This window comes from Brachyistius frenatus, unplaced genomic scaffold (genome assembly GCF_029030835.1).
Source record: "Brachyistius frenatus isolate BFR_SWC_R1_liver_20210118 unplaced genomic scaffold, ASM2903083v1 Contig_15, whole genome shotgun sequence".
In the NCBI taxonomy this organism is placed as follows: domain Eukaryota; kingdom Metazoa; phylum Chordata; class Actinopteri; family Embiotocidae; genus Brachyistius; species Brachyistius frenatus.
Genome location: NW_027210614.1, coordinates 2648621 through 2669016, shown reverse-complemented (window position 1 = coordinate 2669016; position 20396 = coordinate 2648621). Strand labels below are relative to the sequence as shown.

Sequence of the window (20396 nt, the reverse complement as noted above, 5' to 3'; positions counted from 1 at the left end):
GCCGCTTGTAGCCGTGATCTCGTTCTTTCGGTCACAACCTAGAGCTCCTGACCATCGGTGAGGGTCGGAACGTAGATCGCCCAGTAAACAGAGCTTCACCTTTCGGCTCATCTCCCTTTTCACCAACACGGTCCGGTGCAGCGCCTGTTGTACTGCTGCAGCCGCACCAATCCGGCGGTCAATCTCTCGCTCCATCCTCCCCTCACTCGTGAACAAGACCCAGAGATACTTAAACTCCTTTGCTTGAGGCAGGCACTCCGTCCCCACCCGGAGGGAGCAATCCACCGGTTTCCGGCAGAGAACCATGGCCTCAGATTTGGAGATGCTAACCCTCATCCCCGCCGCTTCACACTCGGCTGCACACCGCCCCAGTGAGTGCTGGAGGTCGCGGTCCGAAGAGGCCAACAGGACCACATCATCTGCAAACAGCAGAGATGCGATCCGGAGACCCCCGAACCGGACGTTCTCCTCCCGGCGCAGCCAGCCTAGATATCCTGTCCGTGAAGGCCACGAACAGGATCGGTGACAGAGGACAGCCCTGGCGGAGGCCAACGCCCACTGGAAACGAGTCTGACTTATTGCCGAGAATACGAACACAGCTCCTACTGCGGTTGTACAGAGACCGGATGGCCCGTTGCAACGGGTCCGGCACCCCGTACTCCCGCAGCATCCCCCACAAAAACCCTCAGGGGACCCGGTCGAAAGCCTTCTTGGTTTCGTTGATCCGGGCGAGGTGCTGCTCATCGGGGTTTTGTGAACCGCTCTTTGTCTGGGTTCTCACCTGAGACCAGTTTGCCTTGGGAGACCCTAGCGGGGGCTAATGCCCCAGACAGCATAGCTCTCAGGATCACTGAGCCACTGAAACCCCTCCACCACGTTAAGGTGGCGATTTCACATTCAAATAAAACAGCAATGTGTCCAATGATAAATTTAGGCTTGATTTTCTAAACCTCTCCAAGTAAACATGGGCTTCAATGTGCCGAACTGATTTCCCAAAGATGTTTTTTAAGAGTCAATGAGAATAAAATCTCTATGATTCAGAGACAATGTGTTAAACTGCTGCCATAGAAAATTTTGAATTTGTGATACAGGGCTTCCAATCAGCATTAGAACTTTTAAACTTTATTATAAATCCATAAAGCAGTACTCTGTGTGTTTGATGATTAACTCTTTGAGACCCAGAAACCAGAGGAAGTGGAGTAGTGCCCATTAATGTGTTGGTGCTACTGAGCTGACAAAGACTGGAGAAGCTAATGATACCTTGGTGACATGACAGTTTCAACTATGGATCAGTATTCTGACAGTGGAAGAGAGTCCACCCTGGTCACAGCTGTCTGTACTGCCTCTGAGAAATTTATTTTAATCAATGCCACTGGAGCACAGTTCAATACTCTGAAGCTGTGACAGTTAAAAAAAACAAAAAACTCTTCAGCTGTCCCACTGTACCTCTTCTTAATTATAAACACCACTATTTATTCTTCAAAGTTTGTTTGATTCCTCTCCATTCAACACTTATTCCACCTCTGTCTCCCTCCTCTCTCTCAGTCCCATTCCTCCTCGTCTCTGTAGGGGTTGTCCTCCCTCGGTGGCTCCTGAAACCGGATGTTTGCCAGCATGTCCCTCATTGCCACCATTAGACGGTTCACTTCCTGGTTCAGTTCCTGACCAGCTCGAGCCACTTCCATGTCATCCTCCTGCCTCAGTCCACCCTTGAGTGAAGAAAAAATAAATTAATGTACAGTTCTCATGTCTCACCCTTTCTCAAACAGGCCTTTCTCTGTTTTAATATCCTTAACTATGTCACATCATTTTTTCTTTGGAATTCTCTGAAGACATTCTCCATTTCCTTACATTTCATTATCTATTAAGTGTATATTGCAAAAACCCGACTATTCGACAAGTTGTGCGTGTTAAAGTGATTCCAGCCATGAAAAACAGAGAACGACCGCAAAACAAAAGAAATCTGATGCCATTGAAATGAATAAATATGAATATAACAAGAACAAAATGCTGTATAGGAGATTATCAGCAGGGAAGTCAATACTGTGGGAAAAACAAAAAGTTGAATTCAGTTCATTCAGTAACTCAGAAATGTCACCGCCCGAATAATCTGCGCCTCTATGTTTCCGTGGGTGTAAAACCATGTTCTCTATGCATTCATTGATTTCTCTGCATCTCCTTCTCACCACGATGAGAGCAGCCGTCTCTCCAGATTTGTACATCTGATTAATACTTTCAGTCGTATTAAAATACACAACAATCACTTCTCCCGTTTCTGCTTTCAGGTTTAGTAAATATCATTGCGGGTGCTAAATTTTTGTATTTGCATTTCCCCTCCCAGTATTTTGCACGTTCAGGTAGAAGCGCCCAATATTACACATACATGCAGGCAAACACGCCAAATGGACAACGCGTGTTAAATTGCACATTTGAAAAATGTTTACACACGCAAACGTTTAGTAAATGAGGCCCATAGTGTGTTAAAACAAATGTATTATATTAACACCGGTGTAATCTTGGCTTGTGTTATCGAACAAAACATTATGTTGTTTTCAAATAAGTAACTCTATTTCAAGATTAAGACCCACATTTTGGCCTCTCATCCACATGTAGAAGGTGTTAGGTAACTAAAACAAGGAATTAAAAAAAAAAAGGTTGTAAAATGCAGATTTAAAAAAAAAAAAAGTCCAGTTACTGTGTGTCTGTGTGAACATGAACAACAGTGCATTTGGAAAAAAGATTAATTCACACCTTAATTTGTGCACAAAGCAACACTTTCTGTGAACAATGGCGGACATTTTTCATGTTTGTTTAACACTAATATTAGAAATTAGCTACTATTCTGTTTGCTTTTATTTCTCTTTCACCAAAGTAAAATAACGGCAACGGCATTTGTCAGCGACGTCTCCCGTGTGTGCAAAGTTTTGTTAACTGCTGTTCTGAAAGCTCCGTCCACTTTTGTATGCAGTCCATGTTCACTACACATGCTCAAGGTGATCTTCTCTGGTATTTTTAAAACATTTTATTGTACACTTTTCCCACCACCTACATGGTTGTTTCAGCGTTTCTATTCGTTTTTGCATTCTCGTGTGTGCGGAGATACTTAGTGCTGTACTTTTTATCTTATTTTTCTAAAGAAGCAATACATTTTCCAGAGTCTTAACTATATTTATTTTATCCATATTCTATCTCTTCCTCTCCATAAGTGGATAACATGGTTAGGGTGGATGGAACAGTCCTGATTGAGACATGCCTTGGGCGCTTCTGGTAACATTAAGCATGTAGTGTACAGCTCACATGATGTTTAACTGAATGTGTGTTTTAATGTGACAGTGGACGGTTGAACTACAAGTCCAATGGCGAGACAGAGAAAATGCATGACATTTATGAGTACACATTGCTCCAGGTTCAGTTCCTCAGTCGTTGTAAAAATGTTAAAGTCCCCTTGTTAAACTTGTTTGTCATGAACCAGACTCATTCTGCACTTGGTACGGCATCAACAAAATCCTTTAACAACAGTCTTTCCATTTATCACCAGTACATATTACAGTGGGTACGGAAAGTATTCAGACCCCTTTAAATGTTTCACTCTTTGTTTCATTGCAGCCATTTGCTAAAATCAAAAAAGTTCATTTTATTTCTCATTAATGTACACTCAGCACCCCATCTTGACAGAAAAAAACAGAAATGTAGAAATTTGTGCAAATTTATTAAAAAAGAAAAACTGAAATATCACATGGTCCTAAGTATTCAGACCCTTTGCTGTGACACTCATATTTAACTCACATGCTGTCCATTTCTTCTGATCCTCCTTGAGATAGTTCTACTCCTTCATTGGAGTCCAGCTGTGTTTAATTAAACTGATTGGACTTGATTAGGAAAGGCACACATCTGTCTATATAAGACCTTACAGCTCACAGTGCATGTCAGAGCAAATGAGAATCATGAGGTCGAAGGAATTGTCCAAGGAGCTCAGAGACAGAATTGTGGCAAGGCACAGATCTGGCCAAGGTTACAAAATAATTTCTGCAGCACTCAAGGTTCCTAAGAGCACAGTGGCCTCCATAATCCTTAAATGGAAGAAGTTTGGGACGACCAGAACTCTTCCTAGACCTGGCCGTCCAGCCAAACTGAGCAATCGTGGGAGAAGAGCCTTGGTGAGAGAGGTAAAGAAGAACCCAAAGATCACTGTGGCTGAGCTCCAGAGATGCAGTAGGGAGATGGGAGAAAGTTCCACAAAGTCAACTATCACTGCAGCCCTCCACCAGTCGGGGCTTTATGGCAGAGTGGCCCGACGGAAGCCTCTCCTCAGTACAAGACATATGAAAGCCCGCATAGAGTTTGCCAAAAAACACATGAAGGACTCCCAGACTATGAGAAATAAGATTCTCTGGTCTGATGAGACCAAGATTGAACTTTTTGGCGTTAATTCTAAGCGGTATGTGTGGAGAAAACCAGGCACTGTTCATCACCTGCCCATCACCTGCCCAATACAATCCCAACAGTGAAACATGGTGGTGGCAGCATCATGCTATGGGGGTGTTTTTCAGCTGCAGGGACAGGACGACTGGTTGCAATTGAAGGAAAGATGAATGCGGCCAAGTACAGAGATATCCTGGAAGAAAACCTCTTCCAGAGTGCTCTGGACCTCAGACTGGGCCGAAGGTTCACCTTCCAACAAGACAATGACCCTAAGCACACAGCTAAAATAACAAAGGAGTGGCTTCGGAACAACTCTGTGACCATTCTTGACTGGCCCAGCCAGAGCCCTGACCTAAACCCAATTGAGCATCTCTGGAGAGACCTGAAAATGGCTGTCCACCAACGTTCACCATCCAACCTGACGGAACTGGAGAGGATCTGCAAGGAAGAATGGCAGAGGATCCCCAAATCCAGGTGTGAAAAGCTTGTTGCATCATTCCCAAGAAGACTCATGGTTGTACTAGCTCAAAAGGGTGCTTCTACTCAATACTGAGCAAAGGGTCTGAATACTTATGACCATGTGATATTTCAGTTTTTCTTTTTTTAATAAATTTGCACAAATTTCTACATTTCTGTTTTTTACTGTCAAGATGGGGTGCTGAGTGTACATTAATGAGAAATAAAATGAACTTTTTTGATTTTAGCAAATGGCTGCAATGAAACAAAGAGTGAAAAATTTAAAGGGGTCTGAATACTTTCCGTACCCACTGTATGTAACATCAATGAGTGCGAGAGGAATCTTTCCATTTATACTCATGTCGAGTTGTTTGTAAAACCACGTTTCTCCAAAAAGTTGGGACGCGTCTAAAATGAAAATAAAAACAGAATGCAATGATTTGCAAATCCTGTGAACCCGTTTTTAATTGCAAATAGACCAAAGACAACGTATCAAATGTTGAAACTGAGATATTCTATCGATTTACATTTTACACAGCGTCCCAACTTTTTTGGAAATGGGGTTGTAGAAAACAAATCAAGCTGAAATGAATTCTCTCTAATTGTTGCTTTTAGTGCATTCATTCGATTCCCCCTTTTATGCAGGACATGTTTGCCACTATGTTTTTTGTTGCTTCCACTGAGGGGGTTTCAAAGTTAAATCTTTTTAAATTTGAACCGTGTTGGCTTTTATCAAACCTATAATCTGATACTTTTACCTCATAATACTGCAGCATTTAAGTTACAGCACAGCGTATAGGAAACTATTGACTGAAGAGCCTTTAAACATGCACCCTCTTCTGCATTTTCTTTCAACAAAGAACTATTCCACTCAACTCAGCTTTAATGATAAACTGGTTTTTTTATATGGAAAGCGGTGCATACTTTCTTCATTTGACACACACACACACACACACACACACACACACACACACACACACACACACACACACTCTAAGTAATACTGCAGAGCTGTCGGTAGTTGAGAAGCTCCGACAGCTGATATGTTAAGATGCTCAAAAGACTGTAAAACACCCTCTAAGAGCTGGAGAGCATTAATATGATGTGAACGCAGGCCAGCAGAGGAGTCGAGGGTCACGGCAATCATACTCGGTACAGATGAAGCCTCCATCGTGTGGAAACACGCGAAAACCCAGCCGTTGTGTTCCTTGTGATTTTGGACCGTTAACTCAAGAACAACAGACAAGTCTTACGGTTGCAGTAAATCAGAACATCAAGACGAGGATACATGATGAAATCACTTGACACCCTTCGAAGCACAGCTGTTCATAGTGATGAATTCACCCACTCGGTGCACTCACACAGAGACAAATGAGTTTTGTGTGTAAGACTTACAGCTGTTTATCACATGGCGTCTTCACATGTACACCATGGGTTCTTTGAGATGTCAGTCTAATGCTGGACAGACGTGTAGCCATGTTCAGATGAAATTAGTTCAGTTTGCTCATGGATTAAGAAGATTGTTGCTCTGATAACTGAGATGTACAGCATAATATTAACATATATGAATTGGGTTTTAAGGTGAATATTTGTCCTTTAAATATTTGAAACAACGGAAACATTTCTTTGTAATTCATGGGAGACCACCGTTATGTGTGCTTATCCATGTAACTAACCCAAAACTCTTTTTGCCTCAAGCACCTCACTAATCAAATCAATCAAACCCAGATCCCTTCTGTCTGATCCACACAACTCACCTGGAGGTTGAAGTTTGGCAGCAAAGACCGGAAAAACAGAGATAAAGTACTCTCACTGGATGCACCAACATGCTGCCTACATGTAGACACAAAAACACATAAATCTCTTTAACTTTAAAAGCAAACTAAGACAACAAAGCATATGTATTTTGTAAAGTGTGGAATCTCGTGTGTACAAATGATTGGGTCCTGCATTACCTCTCTGGTCGGGTATATGATATGACAGAGTCCAGTGGAGGCAGAGGGTCAAAACCCATCACAGGCTGAGTGGTCACCTCCTGGGGGTATCGAACAAATACACGAGTTTAAAATCACATTCACAGACATGTGTGAGTTCAGAGACAAATAAATACTCCAATGGTGATCTGCATCTGCAGTTGAGACTGATTTACTACTCTGTGGTAGGAAGTAACTAAGTACATTTACTTAAGCACTTTTTGAGGTAATTGCACTTTACTTTAGTCTTTCCATTTGATGCTACTTTATACTTCCACTTCAAAACATTTCAAAAGGGAAATACATGTATTGTACTTTCCATTTCACCACATGTATTTGAAAGCTTTATTTACTTTTAAGATCAGGATTTGAACCCAATGGATAATAAAATGCATTTTTAAAATACTACACATTGTTAAAGATTAAACATTGTTTTCAAAGTTTTTGTCTTCTGACATCTTACGAACAAACTGTGTAGTGCGGGTCACATCTCGGATGTCTATTAGTTGTTAACATTTCCACCAAATAGTGATTTTTTTTTTTTCCATCTAAAATTCTCATCTTTTTAATAAATGTTCAAATAATCCAGTATCTCACCAAAAATCAAAGATTAGGGAAAAAGTAAAAACACATTTTTGAATATTTTTTTTCCTTTCCTACTATTCATCTTACAACCCATCCAATTTATCTGCTGTCCCTGTTTATAAAGACGATTCAGTATTGATATATAATGATGTCATAATTAATCATGTCAGTCAGAGGGGTGAAACCAGTAATTTCACTACATTTTGCTGCTAATACTTGGAATGGAGAATTTTTCTTTGCTGTATTGATACTTTCAGTCAAGTCTAGAATCTGGATACTTCTGCTATCACTGGTACTACTTTAAAAGCCACAAGTGGAAACAAGTTATTGGAAGAAGTTTCACCGGCTTCGTTCCCAAAAATCACACGCAAGATGAAAAACAACCTGTGAAAGATGGGTTGTTTTTCATCTTGCGTGTGATTTTTGGTACCAAGTGCTTTGTCTCGTTGCAGTTTTGGTTTGAAGGGTGGCGACCTGAATGTGACGTGAAGCACAGCAGAAATCTTTTACAGTCAAGAAATATTGCAGCAATGTTGTGTGTACAGAGTATAGAGTACTGAATACAAAAAATATATCAGAGAAAAAGTAGCATTTTTCTAATTTGACATCTTGATCTACAACTAGCTGTCAAAAAATATAAAAGAAAGGCCATATGCAGTTACATTTATTGAGGACAAAATCTACTTTCAAGAGTAGCATCAATGTCATCTCATATTTAATCCACACAAGTATTTGGTTGCAAGAAATCTGATTTATAAATTAGTGATCACTGGAAAGTCAGAGCATGCACTCATATACACACCTCAGAGAGTAAGAGTCCGCATATATGATATTGAGATTATTAATTTGTTATACTGCACTGGTTATAAATATATTTGGAAAACTAAACCATAAGAAAATTAACACAAATGCTTTTTTGCCTGACGACTTAAAATGAAGACTGAAATCTTTCAAATCCTATTGGTGCCCTTCACACATTCATTGTCTATCAAAGAATGAATTGAGGACATTGTAGAACGTGTGAATTGTGGTTGCTGCTATCTGGCCTTCATCAGGTTGATGTCTCAGGCTGTTCACCTCCCTGATAAAGTCGAGGTAACTGAAAACATCTACTGAATAAAGCGTGCCGTGTGAGATCTTAGAGCAGAAAATGGAGAAGTGCGGTTGCTGATGGTTTCTTACAAGAGGCAGACTTGAGGTGGCTTCTTTGATCTCAGAGAGGAGGACATGGCGATGGATGTTTCTTGGTGCACTCTGGTACCTCTGCTTTCTCCTGAAACAAAGTAACGAAGGTGAAGCCTTTGAGAGCCATTTTCTCACTATTGAAAGAATCCCTATCGTCTCATCATCCAATATACTACTATGTGGAGCAATTATTAATTTGCTTCATTTGACATTTTTAGTTTACTGATTATCAATGAATGTCTCGGTCGTCTCCAAGGCAAAGTTTGTCAGAACTTTGCCAGAACTGGCATCAGAGCAGATAGTTGACATCTTACTTGTTTTGGCAGTCCTCCACTAGAGGGTCTTTGGCATCAACTCGGCGCAGCACCTCCTTCACAGACTCCTCGAACCAAAGCAAAACTGCTGCCTCCCTCCACAGGTTGTACGTTCTCCCCACATACAGAGCTGTCAGTTCAGCCAGGGCTGGTGGCTGCCTGCAGACAGAGGAAGTACCGTGATCTTCAAAGTTAGACGAGAGGAGGTGGAGAAACACAAAACGGATACAAATATATGCTATAAATAAACTGCCATAAAAAGATTGGAAAGATAGACATTTTATATTCAATTTGTTGAAAGTTAATGAATATATAAATAAAATATTAAATTACACCATGTTGTAATAATAAAAGTAATTTTCATGGATTATGCAACACTTTAGTAAAACATAGGGAGGATACATCACCCTATCTGACTCTTTGGGCCGAAGAAGCTATGAGAGGTGACTGTGGCGTCTGCCTGCACTGTACACAGGTCCAGTAAAGGCATCAAGACTGTGGAGAACATATTTACAACAACATTAGGTGATCAAAATTGACACTTTTACATTTTCCTGAGATGAGAATGATAAAAAAAAGAAAATCCCTGCTATGTTATGGAAAACCATTTAGTTATGCCCTAAGCAATGTGAAGAAGTGACAGAGGAATATCAACATATTTATATTCTTGTGGTAGCAGTTCATTTCAAAGAGTCTGACCTCCAGGGAACATGATGAGAGCCTCCTGCAGCATCTGGTCAGCTTTCTGTCTTTCTTTATCACTTTCTTCACGGTCCATATCTTCCTGCTGACTGAGATGGAAACGGCAAAGTGCAGTGGAGAATGCAAAGTTTGGCAGCTGAGACAGATTTCTGTGCTCCTGAAAAGCAATAACAAACAATTACTCTATCAGACTGAGGAGGTAACCGCTGCACGGGAACACACACGCACACAAATATGGCACGTAACTGCACTTTACCTCCCAGTCCTGGTACAACTGAAGCAGAGATGGATACTCTCTGGAACGCAGGGTCAGGAAATCAACAAGCAGCAGCATGCACAGTGGGTCCGAGTCTGGGTCCAAACTAATAAGAGTGACAGACAAAACCACAAAGAAATTAACACTGATATTTATATTAAAAAAATTAAAAAAAAAAAATGCTCAATCCAAATATCTGAATCCAAGTATAATTAAAAATAAATAAATAAATAGAATTCCATACTCGGGGGTGGATCATAAACAACAACCTGGAAATAATGCAAATACTTGAAAAAAGCACTGTTGGTTATAGCTGACATTATTTAAGCTGAAGTACCCTTAAGAGTGGCTTTTCTCCACGTTTGCGATATGCAGATTGATACGTGATTTTTATTTGTTTCCTTCAAAATTTAGCACAACGTATTGAATACTATCTGAGCAGGCATGATGAAAGTGAATATAGTATGTATAGGGAATCAAATATAGTTACATCCTATGTTTCAAAACTATATAATACACTGTAAGTGGGTCACTTTTTCAAGCAGTGCTTTATTTTAAGGTTATGTTATCAATCTCATTTCGAGCTAACAGTGATTTAATCACTGCTGCAGGGAGAAAGACAGACATCTGTTTTATTCCCAGAATGCTGCTTTACAAAAGGATCAGAGCACATAGCTGTCATGAAGTCAGGATGCCAGAGATTGATGGAAAGCAAAGATAAACACAGACCATGACATGGGTAGGCTGTAGGTAACAGTCCAGCTACGGCAGACTAATGGCAGCAGGGAAAAGCTTTTATGTAAATGGTACTGTATCTGTGCCAGCACGCATACAGGAGGTCTTATGTCATGTAATGACGCAAATACACACTGATTGTTATGGGATTATATTACCATGGAAATGTAAACTATTTTATCATGCGTGTCATTTGGGTCAAACATATGATCTTACAGTATCACGCTCTTCACTAAATCACTTTTATATGCCTTAACAAATGGGTAAAAGCACTGAAATGTCTTTTAGGGAACACCTTATCATCAATTAAGTAGCACATATTAGAAATGTATTCATGTTCATAAAGCTTCATGATACTAAGAGTTTCTCCTCGTAATGAAAATTCCAGTAAAATTCTTAGAACTATGATGTTTTTTTAAGACGTTTTCTAAGACGTTCCCCTTAAAGTTAAGAGTAGGTCCTGGTAAAAATGAAAGTTATTCACAAAGCACCTTTAGGACCAAGGGGGAGAACTTTTTAAGAGTCTTGAGAATTTCTTAATTGCAGAAGTACAACGAGGGAGGAGAAATATTCTTCAAACGCTGAATGACAGTGAGTTAATGAAGCGCTACGAATCGTATCATGCAGGGATGACGTTTGTGGTCGATCTCACTGGAGACACTCACATCTCTCGCTCAACGCAATAACACCATATTGTTGAAATTGATTACAGCACAAAGATATTTGGCAACTGTAAAAATGCAACAGTGCAGCATTGATGACTCGGGTCTGTTGCGACCTTCATCAGCAGAGCAATCTCAAACAAAACCAGTGCTTTCACAAACAAGTACGGGGACGCAGTTAATTTAAATCCCACCGGGTGTCACTGTCCATTCAGTGCCCATTATCACAAAGAGTTGTTTTTTTTTTATCAGCCATTCACTTTTTTTTTTTTTTTTTAAATAAAGCGACATACCCAGCAGCAGGGTCAACCACACCTCCTCACTAAGATAACGATTTCTGTCCCTTCTTTACTCAGCTGCTCTGAGAAGTTTTCTAAATAACTCCTAAGCTAAGATTCCTTGCTAGAAATGTTTTGCCTAAATTATAAATAATTTTGAAGGGTAGGTCTTTGATCAGTATCAGTAGTCATCCTCACCACACTCACAGATTAAAGCAGAATAAAGACCTCATCTGTTAGTTAACAGTCTTTGAAAAGTATATTGCCATTTTAAAGACTCCTGCTGTTATGGTGACTTAATTCAGGGAATTGAGAATTTGTGTTTGTTTATATAGCAAGCAATGTGATCTTATAGTTTGTAAAACTTTTAAAACTGATAAATAAAGACACAACACAGACAAACAGTATCTAAACTTCCCTCTTCCTTCTTTCTATATAGAGTGCTGTTAAGAGATAATATGAACAGAGTAGATAAGTTAGTCATAAAAGGACCAGAGATGTGACCTCTAAATGGAGACTCCTGCAGGGCTTTCTATATAAATCTCATAATTTTTTTTACTGCTTCACATTTAACTATATAACATGTTCAATGTTTTCTTGTTGTACCTCAGGATCAGTCTGCAGAACTCCAAAGCTGTGCGTGGGCATCCTCTCTTCTCCAGAAACATCATGTGCTTATAAAGAGCCAGATAAAATGCTCTGCAAACAAGGATTATTGAATTACTGAATTGCTGAGTCCATGTAACATAATTAAAGTTGAAAATAATAATCTTTAGTACAGCTGATGCTTTGCAAAAGCAAGATGTGCAACAGAAGCAAAAGGAGGAGGGAAAAAAAGAAAGGACCAACCTGTTTTCTGGTCTCAGATAATCCAGTCTGCTGGTACCTGATGTCAGACTGAACAAAGGATGAAATGCACACTCAAAGCTGTACATGGCCCTCTCTGGAAAAAACAAAGTAGTTATAGTTTTGATTTAGATCTGCAACAACAAAAACATCCAACCTACAAACAGCATGATTTAGGGAGAGAAGTAGTAAGCACAGCTGTACAATGTTGCAGGTACCTTGTCAGTAATAATGTTCCTACATATGATCACCTCATCAGCAAGGCTTAGTATCCTAGAAAATACCAGAACTGAAAACCACTATCTGATTCCTCCATCTTATGGTAATGTCCAGCTGGTGGCATGTAATCAAATTACCCTGGGCAGAAGACGAATGCCCTTTGTTAAATCATCCCTCTGGTCTTCTCCATAAACTATTTTAGATCATCGGTTGAGGACAGGGCCTGTGATAATAAACCTAGCATTGTGCTTAGCATGAACTTTGATTTATTAATAGTGTTTCCCCCTGTGGGAATAATAAAGTAGCTATCTATCTATCTAGTGACTGATTTGTGGATTTACAATTTACAGAAGCACACAGGCACTGAGTTTAAAATTACAATTATTCATCTTGATAATTTGATCAAAATTAGCTATCATCAGTGATTTGACCACAAAACGTTTGTCTTGAGACTTTCCAACGAGTTAAAATTATAAATATTAAGTCATAAATGGATAATAATGCCCACAGCACAACAGTCAGCTCTGAGATTGGGTAACATTTTTGAAATGCACTGGCACAGACAATTTATTTGTCTGATGAGCTCTCTGTGAACTGTAACAATGACACGGCATGCTAATCTATATATATATATATATATATATATATATATAAGGAAATCTAATTAGCATTACTGCTGGATGAATTTGCTTTGGTATGTGCTTGATATTTTGTATGATGACATGCAATTAAATATAGATATTGGTATGATTAAAATGCATTCATAATATAATTCATGCCGGCATTGATGTAACATACAAATGCTATAAATTTGAAGTGCAAATAAATTACTTTTTTTCATGCACTTAACAAAAGAAATTAAGCGATCAGTTAATATTGACATTTGTGCATTCTGCTCCTCTGTGCGATGACAAAAAACAGGCATGCACTTAAAAAGCAGAATATTGTCGGAGGACAAACTGTATCATCTCATGTGTGCCAAAAATCTGTTTTCTTTGAAAGAATATAATTGGGAGCAGAAGGAATTAGTGTATCAGACCAGCCAAAACAGAGAAGCCTGGCTGGCTGCTCCAAAACACCGACTAAGCTTTTTTTTAGTCTGGAAAACCTTTGCAATCATGTTACACAATAAACTTATGGTTGAGCATAGCGGATCCCTGAGTATTTCCATTTAAAGAGGACCTGTTATGCTTTATTACCAGTCATAAATACAATGTTATGTTTTTATAGTGAAGTACCAGTATATCAAAAAATTGTTTTGAAAAAAAGAGCATAAATGGTCCCCTTTAAAAACACTGTTGAATGATTTGCCATCTCAGTCATGGCTAGACACAAAACACATTTTGGTCAAGTGACACGGAAGGAGCCCACCGTCCTTACCAATGAGGTCCCTGGCCATCTCCTGATCCTCTTGTATGCGGCAGACATCAGAAAGCTGCAGCAAGGAATCAATGTGGTAGGGGTTCAGCTGAAGCAGAGCCTGGAGACAAAAAGGAAAGAGAATTATGTGAACTTGACAGAGATGGACAAAGACATAATATTTAATTTTCACAAGTCCAGTCGTGTGCCACAGATCACAGTCAAATATGCCCTGCCAAAATAAAAATAAAACACGCTTTGGTATTTTTTTTGTGGTCAGTCTCGCCTGCCACACATGCTGCTTCTTCAGAAACTGTGTGGGATCCCAAAGAACACAGTATCAAACATTATAGGTGGGCGTGTTCGAGGCTGTGAAAATCTTGTGATGATATCTTCTTTAGCTTGAATTCACTTTGATGCAACCACGTTTTCCATGCGAATGTCTATTATTTAAATACATCTATTTATTAAGAATATAGTCTAGTTTTTTAATGTTTCATTTTTTTATTGTACAGGAATTGATTTCAATTATTTGTATTTTAAGTTTATACCATGTCAAGATTTAAATGTTTTCCATGGAAAAATAATTGCTGAAAATGATGTAATGACAAGATTTTCCTGGTGATGATCCACACACTGTTTGGATTTTTAAATAATCTTTCAAGGAACAATAGCAAGGTGCTTATAAAAAAATGAGGATATTCTAAATCTACCTCTCAATTGTTTACATTGATGGTGATGGTTTCACACCCCTCTTCTTAGAGAATAAACTTTTTACCACAATATTGTTGGGATCCATGGACTCGACCGCATCCAGGAACTTGAACTGTACTTGTTGGTATTCTCGACTGTGCTCAAAGGTGAAGTGCTGAATGCCATCCTTTGACTCCAGTAAGGCCATTGAGATCCCTGTGGAGACGTTAAGCTGAATTAACAACTAACTTAAGAACAACACACGTTTAGACACATATTTAATTCACACTAATAGACCTGACTGACTCCTTGTGATTGACCATGGGGGAAAAACGTGTAATATAAATGTGAAGTCGTGCATTTATGGCTCAAAATCATAGATTTGCCTCAAGGGCCATCACAATCTATACAGCACAAGACACCCCCGTGTCTTTAGAGCCTTGGGAAAAAGGAAATGCTTATAATTACAGAATTAATCATTCCACGTGTAGCTCGCATGTCATACCTGATGTGACTATAAAAATCGGATAAATTTATATGTTCATAAACAAACACTGAGATGACTTGCATAGAGTAAATGTGTCTGTGATGCTTCACAGCTATTTTGTTTACCTTCAGTTCATCATCACTTTTAAACAAAAGAAGATTCATAGATTCATTTTTAACTGATTTCTGACCATGATTATTTGTTTACCGTTTAGATTTTGTGTCAACTAAAACTTTTTCATTGTGCTAAAGTGCTAACATCATGTCATAGCAGATCCCGGTGAAACAACAGAAAAAAAAAAATCCCATGAGGCTTTTTAAAACATGCAAGACATTGTAGATTTTAGTGGTGATGTAACATTGCTAAAACATTATGGAGAAGCAGTCACGTCGATAGTGTTTACAAAGTAAAAAATCTGCAATTATTTAACAAAATATATTTTGCCTAACTATTAAGAAAAGAGCAATCTGTGTGAGTCATCAAATGTCTAAAACACTGGACCTTTTGTGGTGATAAAAATGTGTTTGTAACTTTAATATCATCCTATATTGACATTTGTAGGAAATATTGAATCCAGTCAAGGCACGAATATCGAACAGAAAGATTACGCAATACATCAATGGTGACCTTCACTTCGGTCACAATGAGGCAATCTTTACGATGACGCCAGTACCACAAGCAACATTCAAAGTCTATGACACTGGCTAAATAAAAGAACTTTGAGCAATTTTCGGCTTGTCGGTTTGAAATATAAAACACAGAATACACAAAAAGCTATATAATATTCTATGAAAGGCAAAACGAATACGATAGTTCAATACCACGAAATGACCTTTTGCATTTGGTTCTTCTGCTCTTCATATGAAACATGAACATGTGCAGATTACAACTATAAATTTCCTCATCCTGAAACAATTAAGACTATGTATGTATCTATCTATTGATCATGTAAAGAGCGTGTCATAAGCACAATTATATGTGTTTTGACTCATAACAAATGATCACCACAAGGCCAATAGTTTTAATGTTAAACCACATATCAAGAGACAAACAGGAATTAAGTGGAGCGACACTAAATAATATTAGATATATTTTTAAATGGTATTATTCTACCATTTTGCCCAAAACTGTCTCATGATGTAAACAAAGGGGGAATTATTAAAACTAACAGTTTTACCCTGGATTGATCAGCAAATAATGCAGTATATAATTCAGTATAATTCAGGCACAGTTACCTGGGCGGCTAAAGCGAGGCCAGCTGTCCTTCGGACTGGTCATCCAAGTGCTGCGGTGAAATTGTCTGTTTCTCTGTCGAGGTCTGCCCATAAAAAAAAAAAAGGAAAAAGAGGACAAAATACATTTATTATACATAAAAATGGCATGAGCCATTTAAATCCAAACAATCTCACTTTTTTCTTTCCTTTTTACCTTTGATCCCCGAGAACAGCTCGAGCCCCGAAATATCTCTTCAACTCTGTCTCTGGGTTGAGATTCCTGAAGAATTAACAGACAATGACACTTAAATCCTGATAGGCTTTATAACAACATAAAGCTGAGGAAATACATTTCAGGGCAAACACAGTCAGTAACAGAAAAAAAGAACATTGTCAAGACACAATGTAGACAAGTTGACCAGTACCATATAAAACAAATTGTTACCAAGTGGGAGGAAGCATAAAGTAAATCATTAAGTGGCACACCTAATTAATAGCCTCATACACTGTCATATTACAGAACCAAGATGAAACTATTTAACCTGTATAACTTGTTTTGCCTGTCTTGGGTTTGCATATTTATTATGGGCCACTCAGTTGAATTACAGTTGTGTGCCCAAACTGCTTTCTCTGTATCAGTGTATGTCAGCTCTGCTAAAAACGGATGCTTCGCTATCAATACAAGCGATTTTTCTTCGATAGCTAATTGAAATGGTCCGCTCGGATGTCACCATTTTTGTGGCTAGATGTGCGATATACTCCAAGACATTTTAACTGCTTGTAATTCTCCGTTGATTCAGTGTAGAACATCCCGAGACCCACAGCCTTTAAATCATTTGCCTTTTGTGTGCGAGTCAAGCGCCACCGAATGATAGCATTGAACAGTTAAGAGTAAATGAAGCTAATAAACTCACCATAGACCAAGTCCTGTCTGCTGTGCCCTGGTTAAGAGTTTCTTTAGCACTACTACTCCAACAGACAGATGTAGGCATACTTGTGTTTATTTTGAAACACGTAACAGCTTAAATGTAGCCACTATAGTGAGTATTGTAATAACACAGTACACTAGAAAACAAAGTGTTGTGTGCAGGTAAATATCAAGATGAATACTTCTGCCACGACCCAAGTCAAGTCAAGGGTGATGAAAATATGAACAAAAAGCATATCTGAACTTAATCTATGCATGTTGGCTTCATGAAAGATGTTGGTATCCTCACCGGTGCTCCACATGTAGCACAGATCTTCTGTCGAAGCCTCCGCAATCCTCATTTTGCAAACTCACACCATTGGACTGCTCCAGGTTCTCCAGCAATACATCAATGTTATCAGCTGGTGCAGCCTCCTGAAAGTTTTTAAAAAACAGCGAATTCAGAGAGACAACATCTAATTGATGTTTGCTGGCCGAGAGGAGCTACTGCTTTGAATGATGTGAAAGTAATTTCTGGCTCCAAAGCATGATTTCAAGACATTTTTGTTATTAGTACAATGTTTTTTTGCAAGAAAATTGCAAGAAAAATTATAATTAAAGCTAAGGATGAAGTGTGGGCTATACATTTTCCAGCAGATAAAATCGCAACAAATTTACCTGTCCATCTTCTGTTGTCACTTTAGTCTTCTTCTTTTTCTTCTTCTTTTTGACTCTCTCTCCAGATGAAGACTGTGAAAGAACAGAGATGATGCAATAAAGCTCATTTAAATAGGAATATCAAAGTAAAATTGGAAGAATACATGATTCTATGGTTCTCAAATGTGTTGTTTTTTTTTTTTACCATGCTGGACACGTCCTCATGCTTCTCATCTGGTTTTTCATTGTCTCCGTTATCATTCTTCTCTGTGCCATTTGTTTGGTTTCTGTCTGGTTTCTCTGCCTCTTCATCAGGTGAAATTTTCTCTGCCTCATTGTCTGCATCACATATCTAGTAAATATGAGATTGGCAAGAAAGTGTACTGGTTAAAGCAGCACTAAAAATGAGTAAAAACATACAGTAAGATGGAACATTGCAAAGAAATCAGTCCTTTCCAATCTTGCAACATCAAGACAGCATCTTTTCCTGAAGTCACGTCAAATCCAAAACCAAATACTGTTCATGGACAAAATTAGCGTGTTCAGGATGACGAGGAAAAGTATCCACAAAGATAATGTTGTGATGCAAACTATTGCTTAAAAATGGTTTGTGACATGAAAAAAATGCAGAGTACAGATTTGAGGTCTTTATAAACCTGAACTCCAGATAAATGTTTTGTATAACTGATTGGTGTAAACAGATTGTATATCAAATGAGCTTACTGTTGTGGCAAATAATACAGTCCAATATGCTGGCAACACTGTGGCATAACTATTTCAGCTTCCCTGTAATCATTAAGCTGATGCAAAGGATATTTTTGTTTGATATAATAATGAAATGTGTTGTGATTCACCAAAAATATTTTCACAAACACAAAACTAAATTCATTTCATGTCTGATCAAATCAAATATCCCCATTTATTTTGTATCATCAAGCAAAGGTATCACCATGAGTGCTACCCACTTTCACTGCAAGAACTACTGCATTATTTATCAAAAAAGTTATTGCCTGTACGAGGATGCTTGACTTTGTTAGTTGTGAGTGACATCAAAATCTATCCAAAATCTGATCAAGAATCAATATCTACAGGTCACTTTAATTAGAAAGAGCTGGAGGGACAAGATGGCTCCTGCAAAAAAGACGTGTCTTCACAGTGTCACTTTAAAGTCATACAATGTAAAGGTAGGACAACTTGCCAGCAATTTTCTAATGTGATATTAGACACCTTGCGAGCTGATCTTAACCTGCAATGCAAGTGAGTTTAGTTATTATGCTGAGAAATGAGCTGACGCCACAGCGCTGGCCTGTTTTAACAAACAAGGGTTGTTAACATTTTAGCTAGCCGCAAACAGCTGTCGGGAAGAAACACAAACTAATACTGTTGTTGAAAGTAACATATAGCGAGAGCTGGGGAAATACACCGCCACTTTACCAATTCATAAATGTTGCTGAAGTTTTTCTGAGCCTTGTTTTTCTTGGACTTTCGGCTGCTGCCTCTCCCGTTGGACGGGGGAGACACATTGGCCGCGTCCAGCTTCTCCTCCTCAGCCTGCTCCTCCGGGCTGTCACCCGAAGTTATATCCCCGGAGTCCAAGGCCTCCTGACCCCGCTGTTTCCCTCTGAGCCTTCGCAGAGCCCGGGTAGACATCGTCCACTGCTCATGGGTCACATACACGTATACGTTCGTGATTATAATAGTTTTTGTGTTAGCGAAGAAACACAGCAGAGCTATGAAATGACGAGGAGTTCCATTGGTTGATTTTCTTCTTCTGCTAAATGTTTCAATGTGCCTTCAGTGTGTTACTGCCCTCTACAGGACAGATGGAGAAGTACACCAATATCTGGCCACACCGTAGATAAAATGATCAGGACTAATGATTAATTTAGCCTCACACCATCTTGACATGTGGAAACTATAATTACCTTCCAGGTGGCATTTCTAAAATGGCAGAATCAAATTAAAAACAAAACAAAAATGAGTTGGACATAAATCATTTGGAGATATATTTGATTTTATGTCTCTATGCATTTCTCACATATTTGTGTCATTTTTAATAGGCACTTAGTTATAGTGATAATTTGAATTGGACTCCGTTGTTAATAATTTCTTGTAAGGGTAAACATTTTAATTACTTTGAATATAGTGCATGAGTTGTGCTGAATAAATGAACTTATTTTGCCTAACTTTGACTAAAAATCTGATGCAACACGTCCTTGTAACTGCAGTCTATTTGCAGTTACCATGACAACAGACTGAACTGGAAGACCAACATCAACGCTGTCTACAAGAAGGTGATGAGTCGACTCTTTTTCTTGAGGAAACTTCGATCCTTCAATGTGTGCAGCGAGATGTTGGGGATGTTCTACCAGTCTGTTGTGGCCAGTGAACCGTACTTCGCTGGGGTCTGCTGGGGGAGCAGCATTGGAGCCGGCGACACCAACAG

The 20396-nt window shown here is 38.9% G+C and overlaps 1 protein-coding gene across 2 annotated transcripts; it reads right to left on the bottom strand.

Annotated features, from left to right (window-relative positions):
- Positions 1-1331: 1331 nt before the first annotated feature.
- On the bottom strand, positions 1332-19711 carry tcf25 (transcription factor 25 (basic helix-loop-helix)). Of its 2 annotated transcripts, none has more exons than XM_069693625.1 (18): positions 19385-19711; positions 18156-18302; positions 17972-18043; positions 17604-17728; positions 16601-16666; positions 16408-16490; positions 14771-14901; positions 14014-14113; positions 12418-12511; positions 12175-12267; positions 9894-9999; positions 9635-9794; positions 9343-9430; positions 8936-9094; positions 8619-8709; positions 6834-6913; positions 6636-6711; positions 1332-1709 (listed from the first exon to the last, which is right to left on the bottom strand). In XM_069693625.1, the coding sequence occupies exons 1-18, from the start codon at positions 19598-19600 to the stop codon at positions 1542-1544; spliced, it is 2055 nt and encodes a 684-aa protein (XP_069549726.1). In that variant the 5' UTR covers positions 19601-19711; the 3' UTR covers positions 1332-1541. The 2 variants fall into 2 exon arrangements, with proteins under 2 accessions (XP_069549726.1, XP_069549725.1); XM_069693624.1 differs by having other exon boundaries at positions 8619-8706; positions 19385-19690.
- Between the last annotated feature and the right edge of the window lie 685 nt (positions 19712-20396).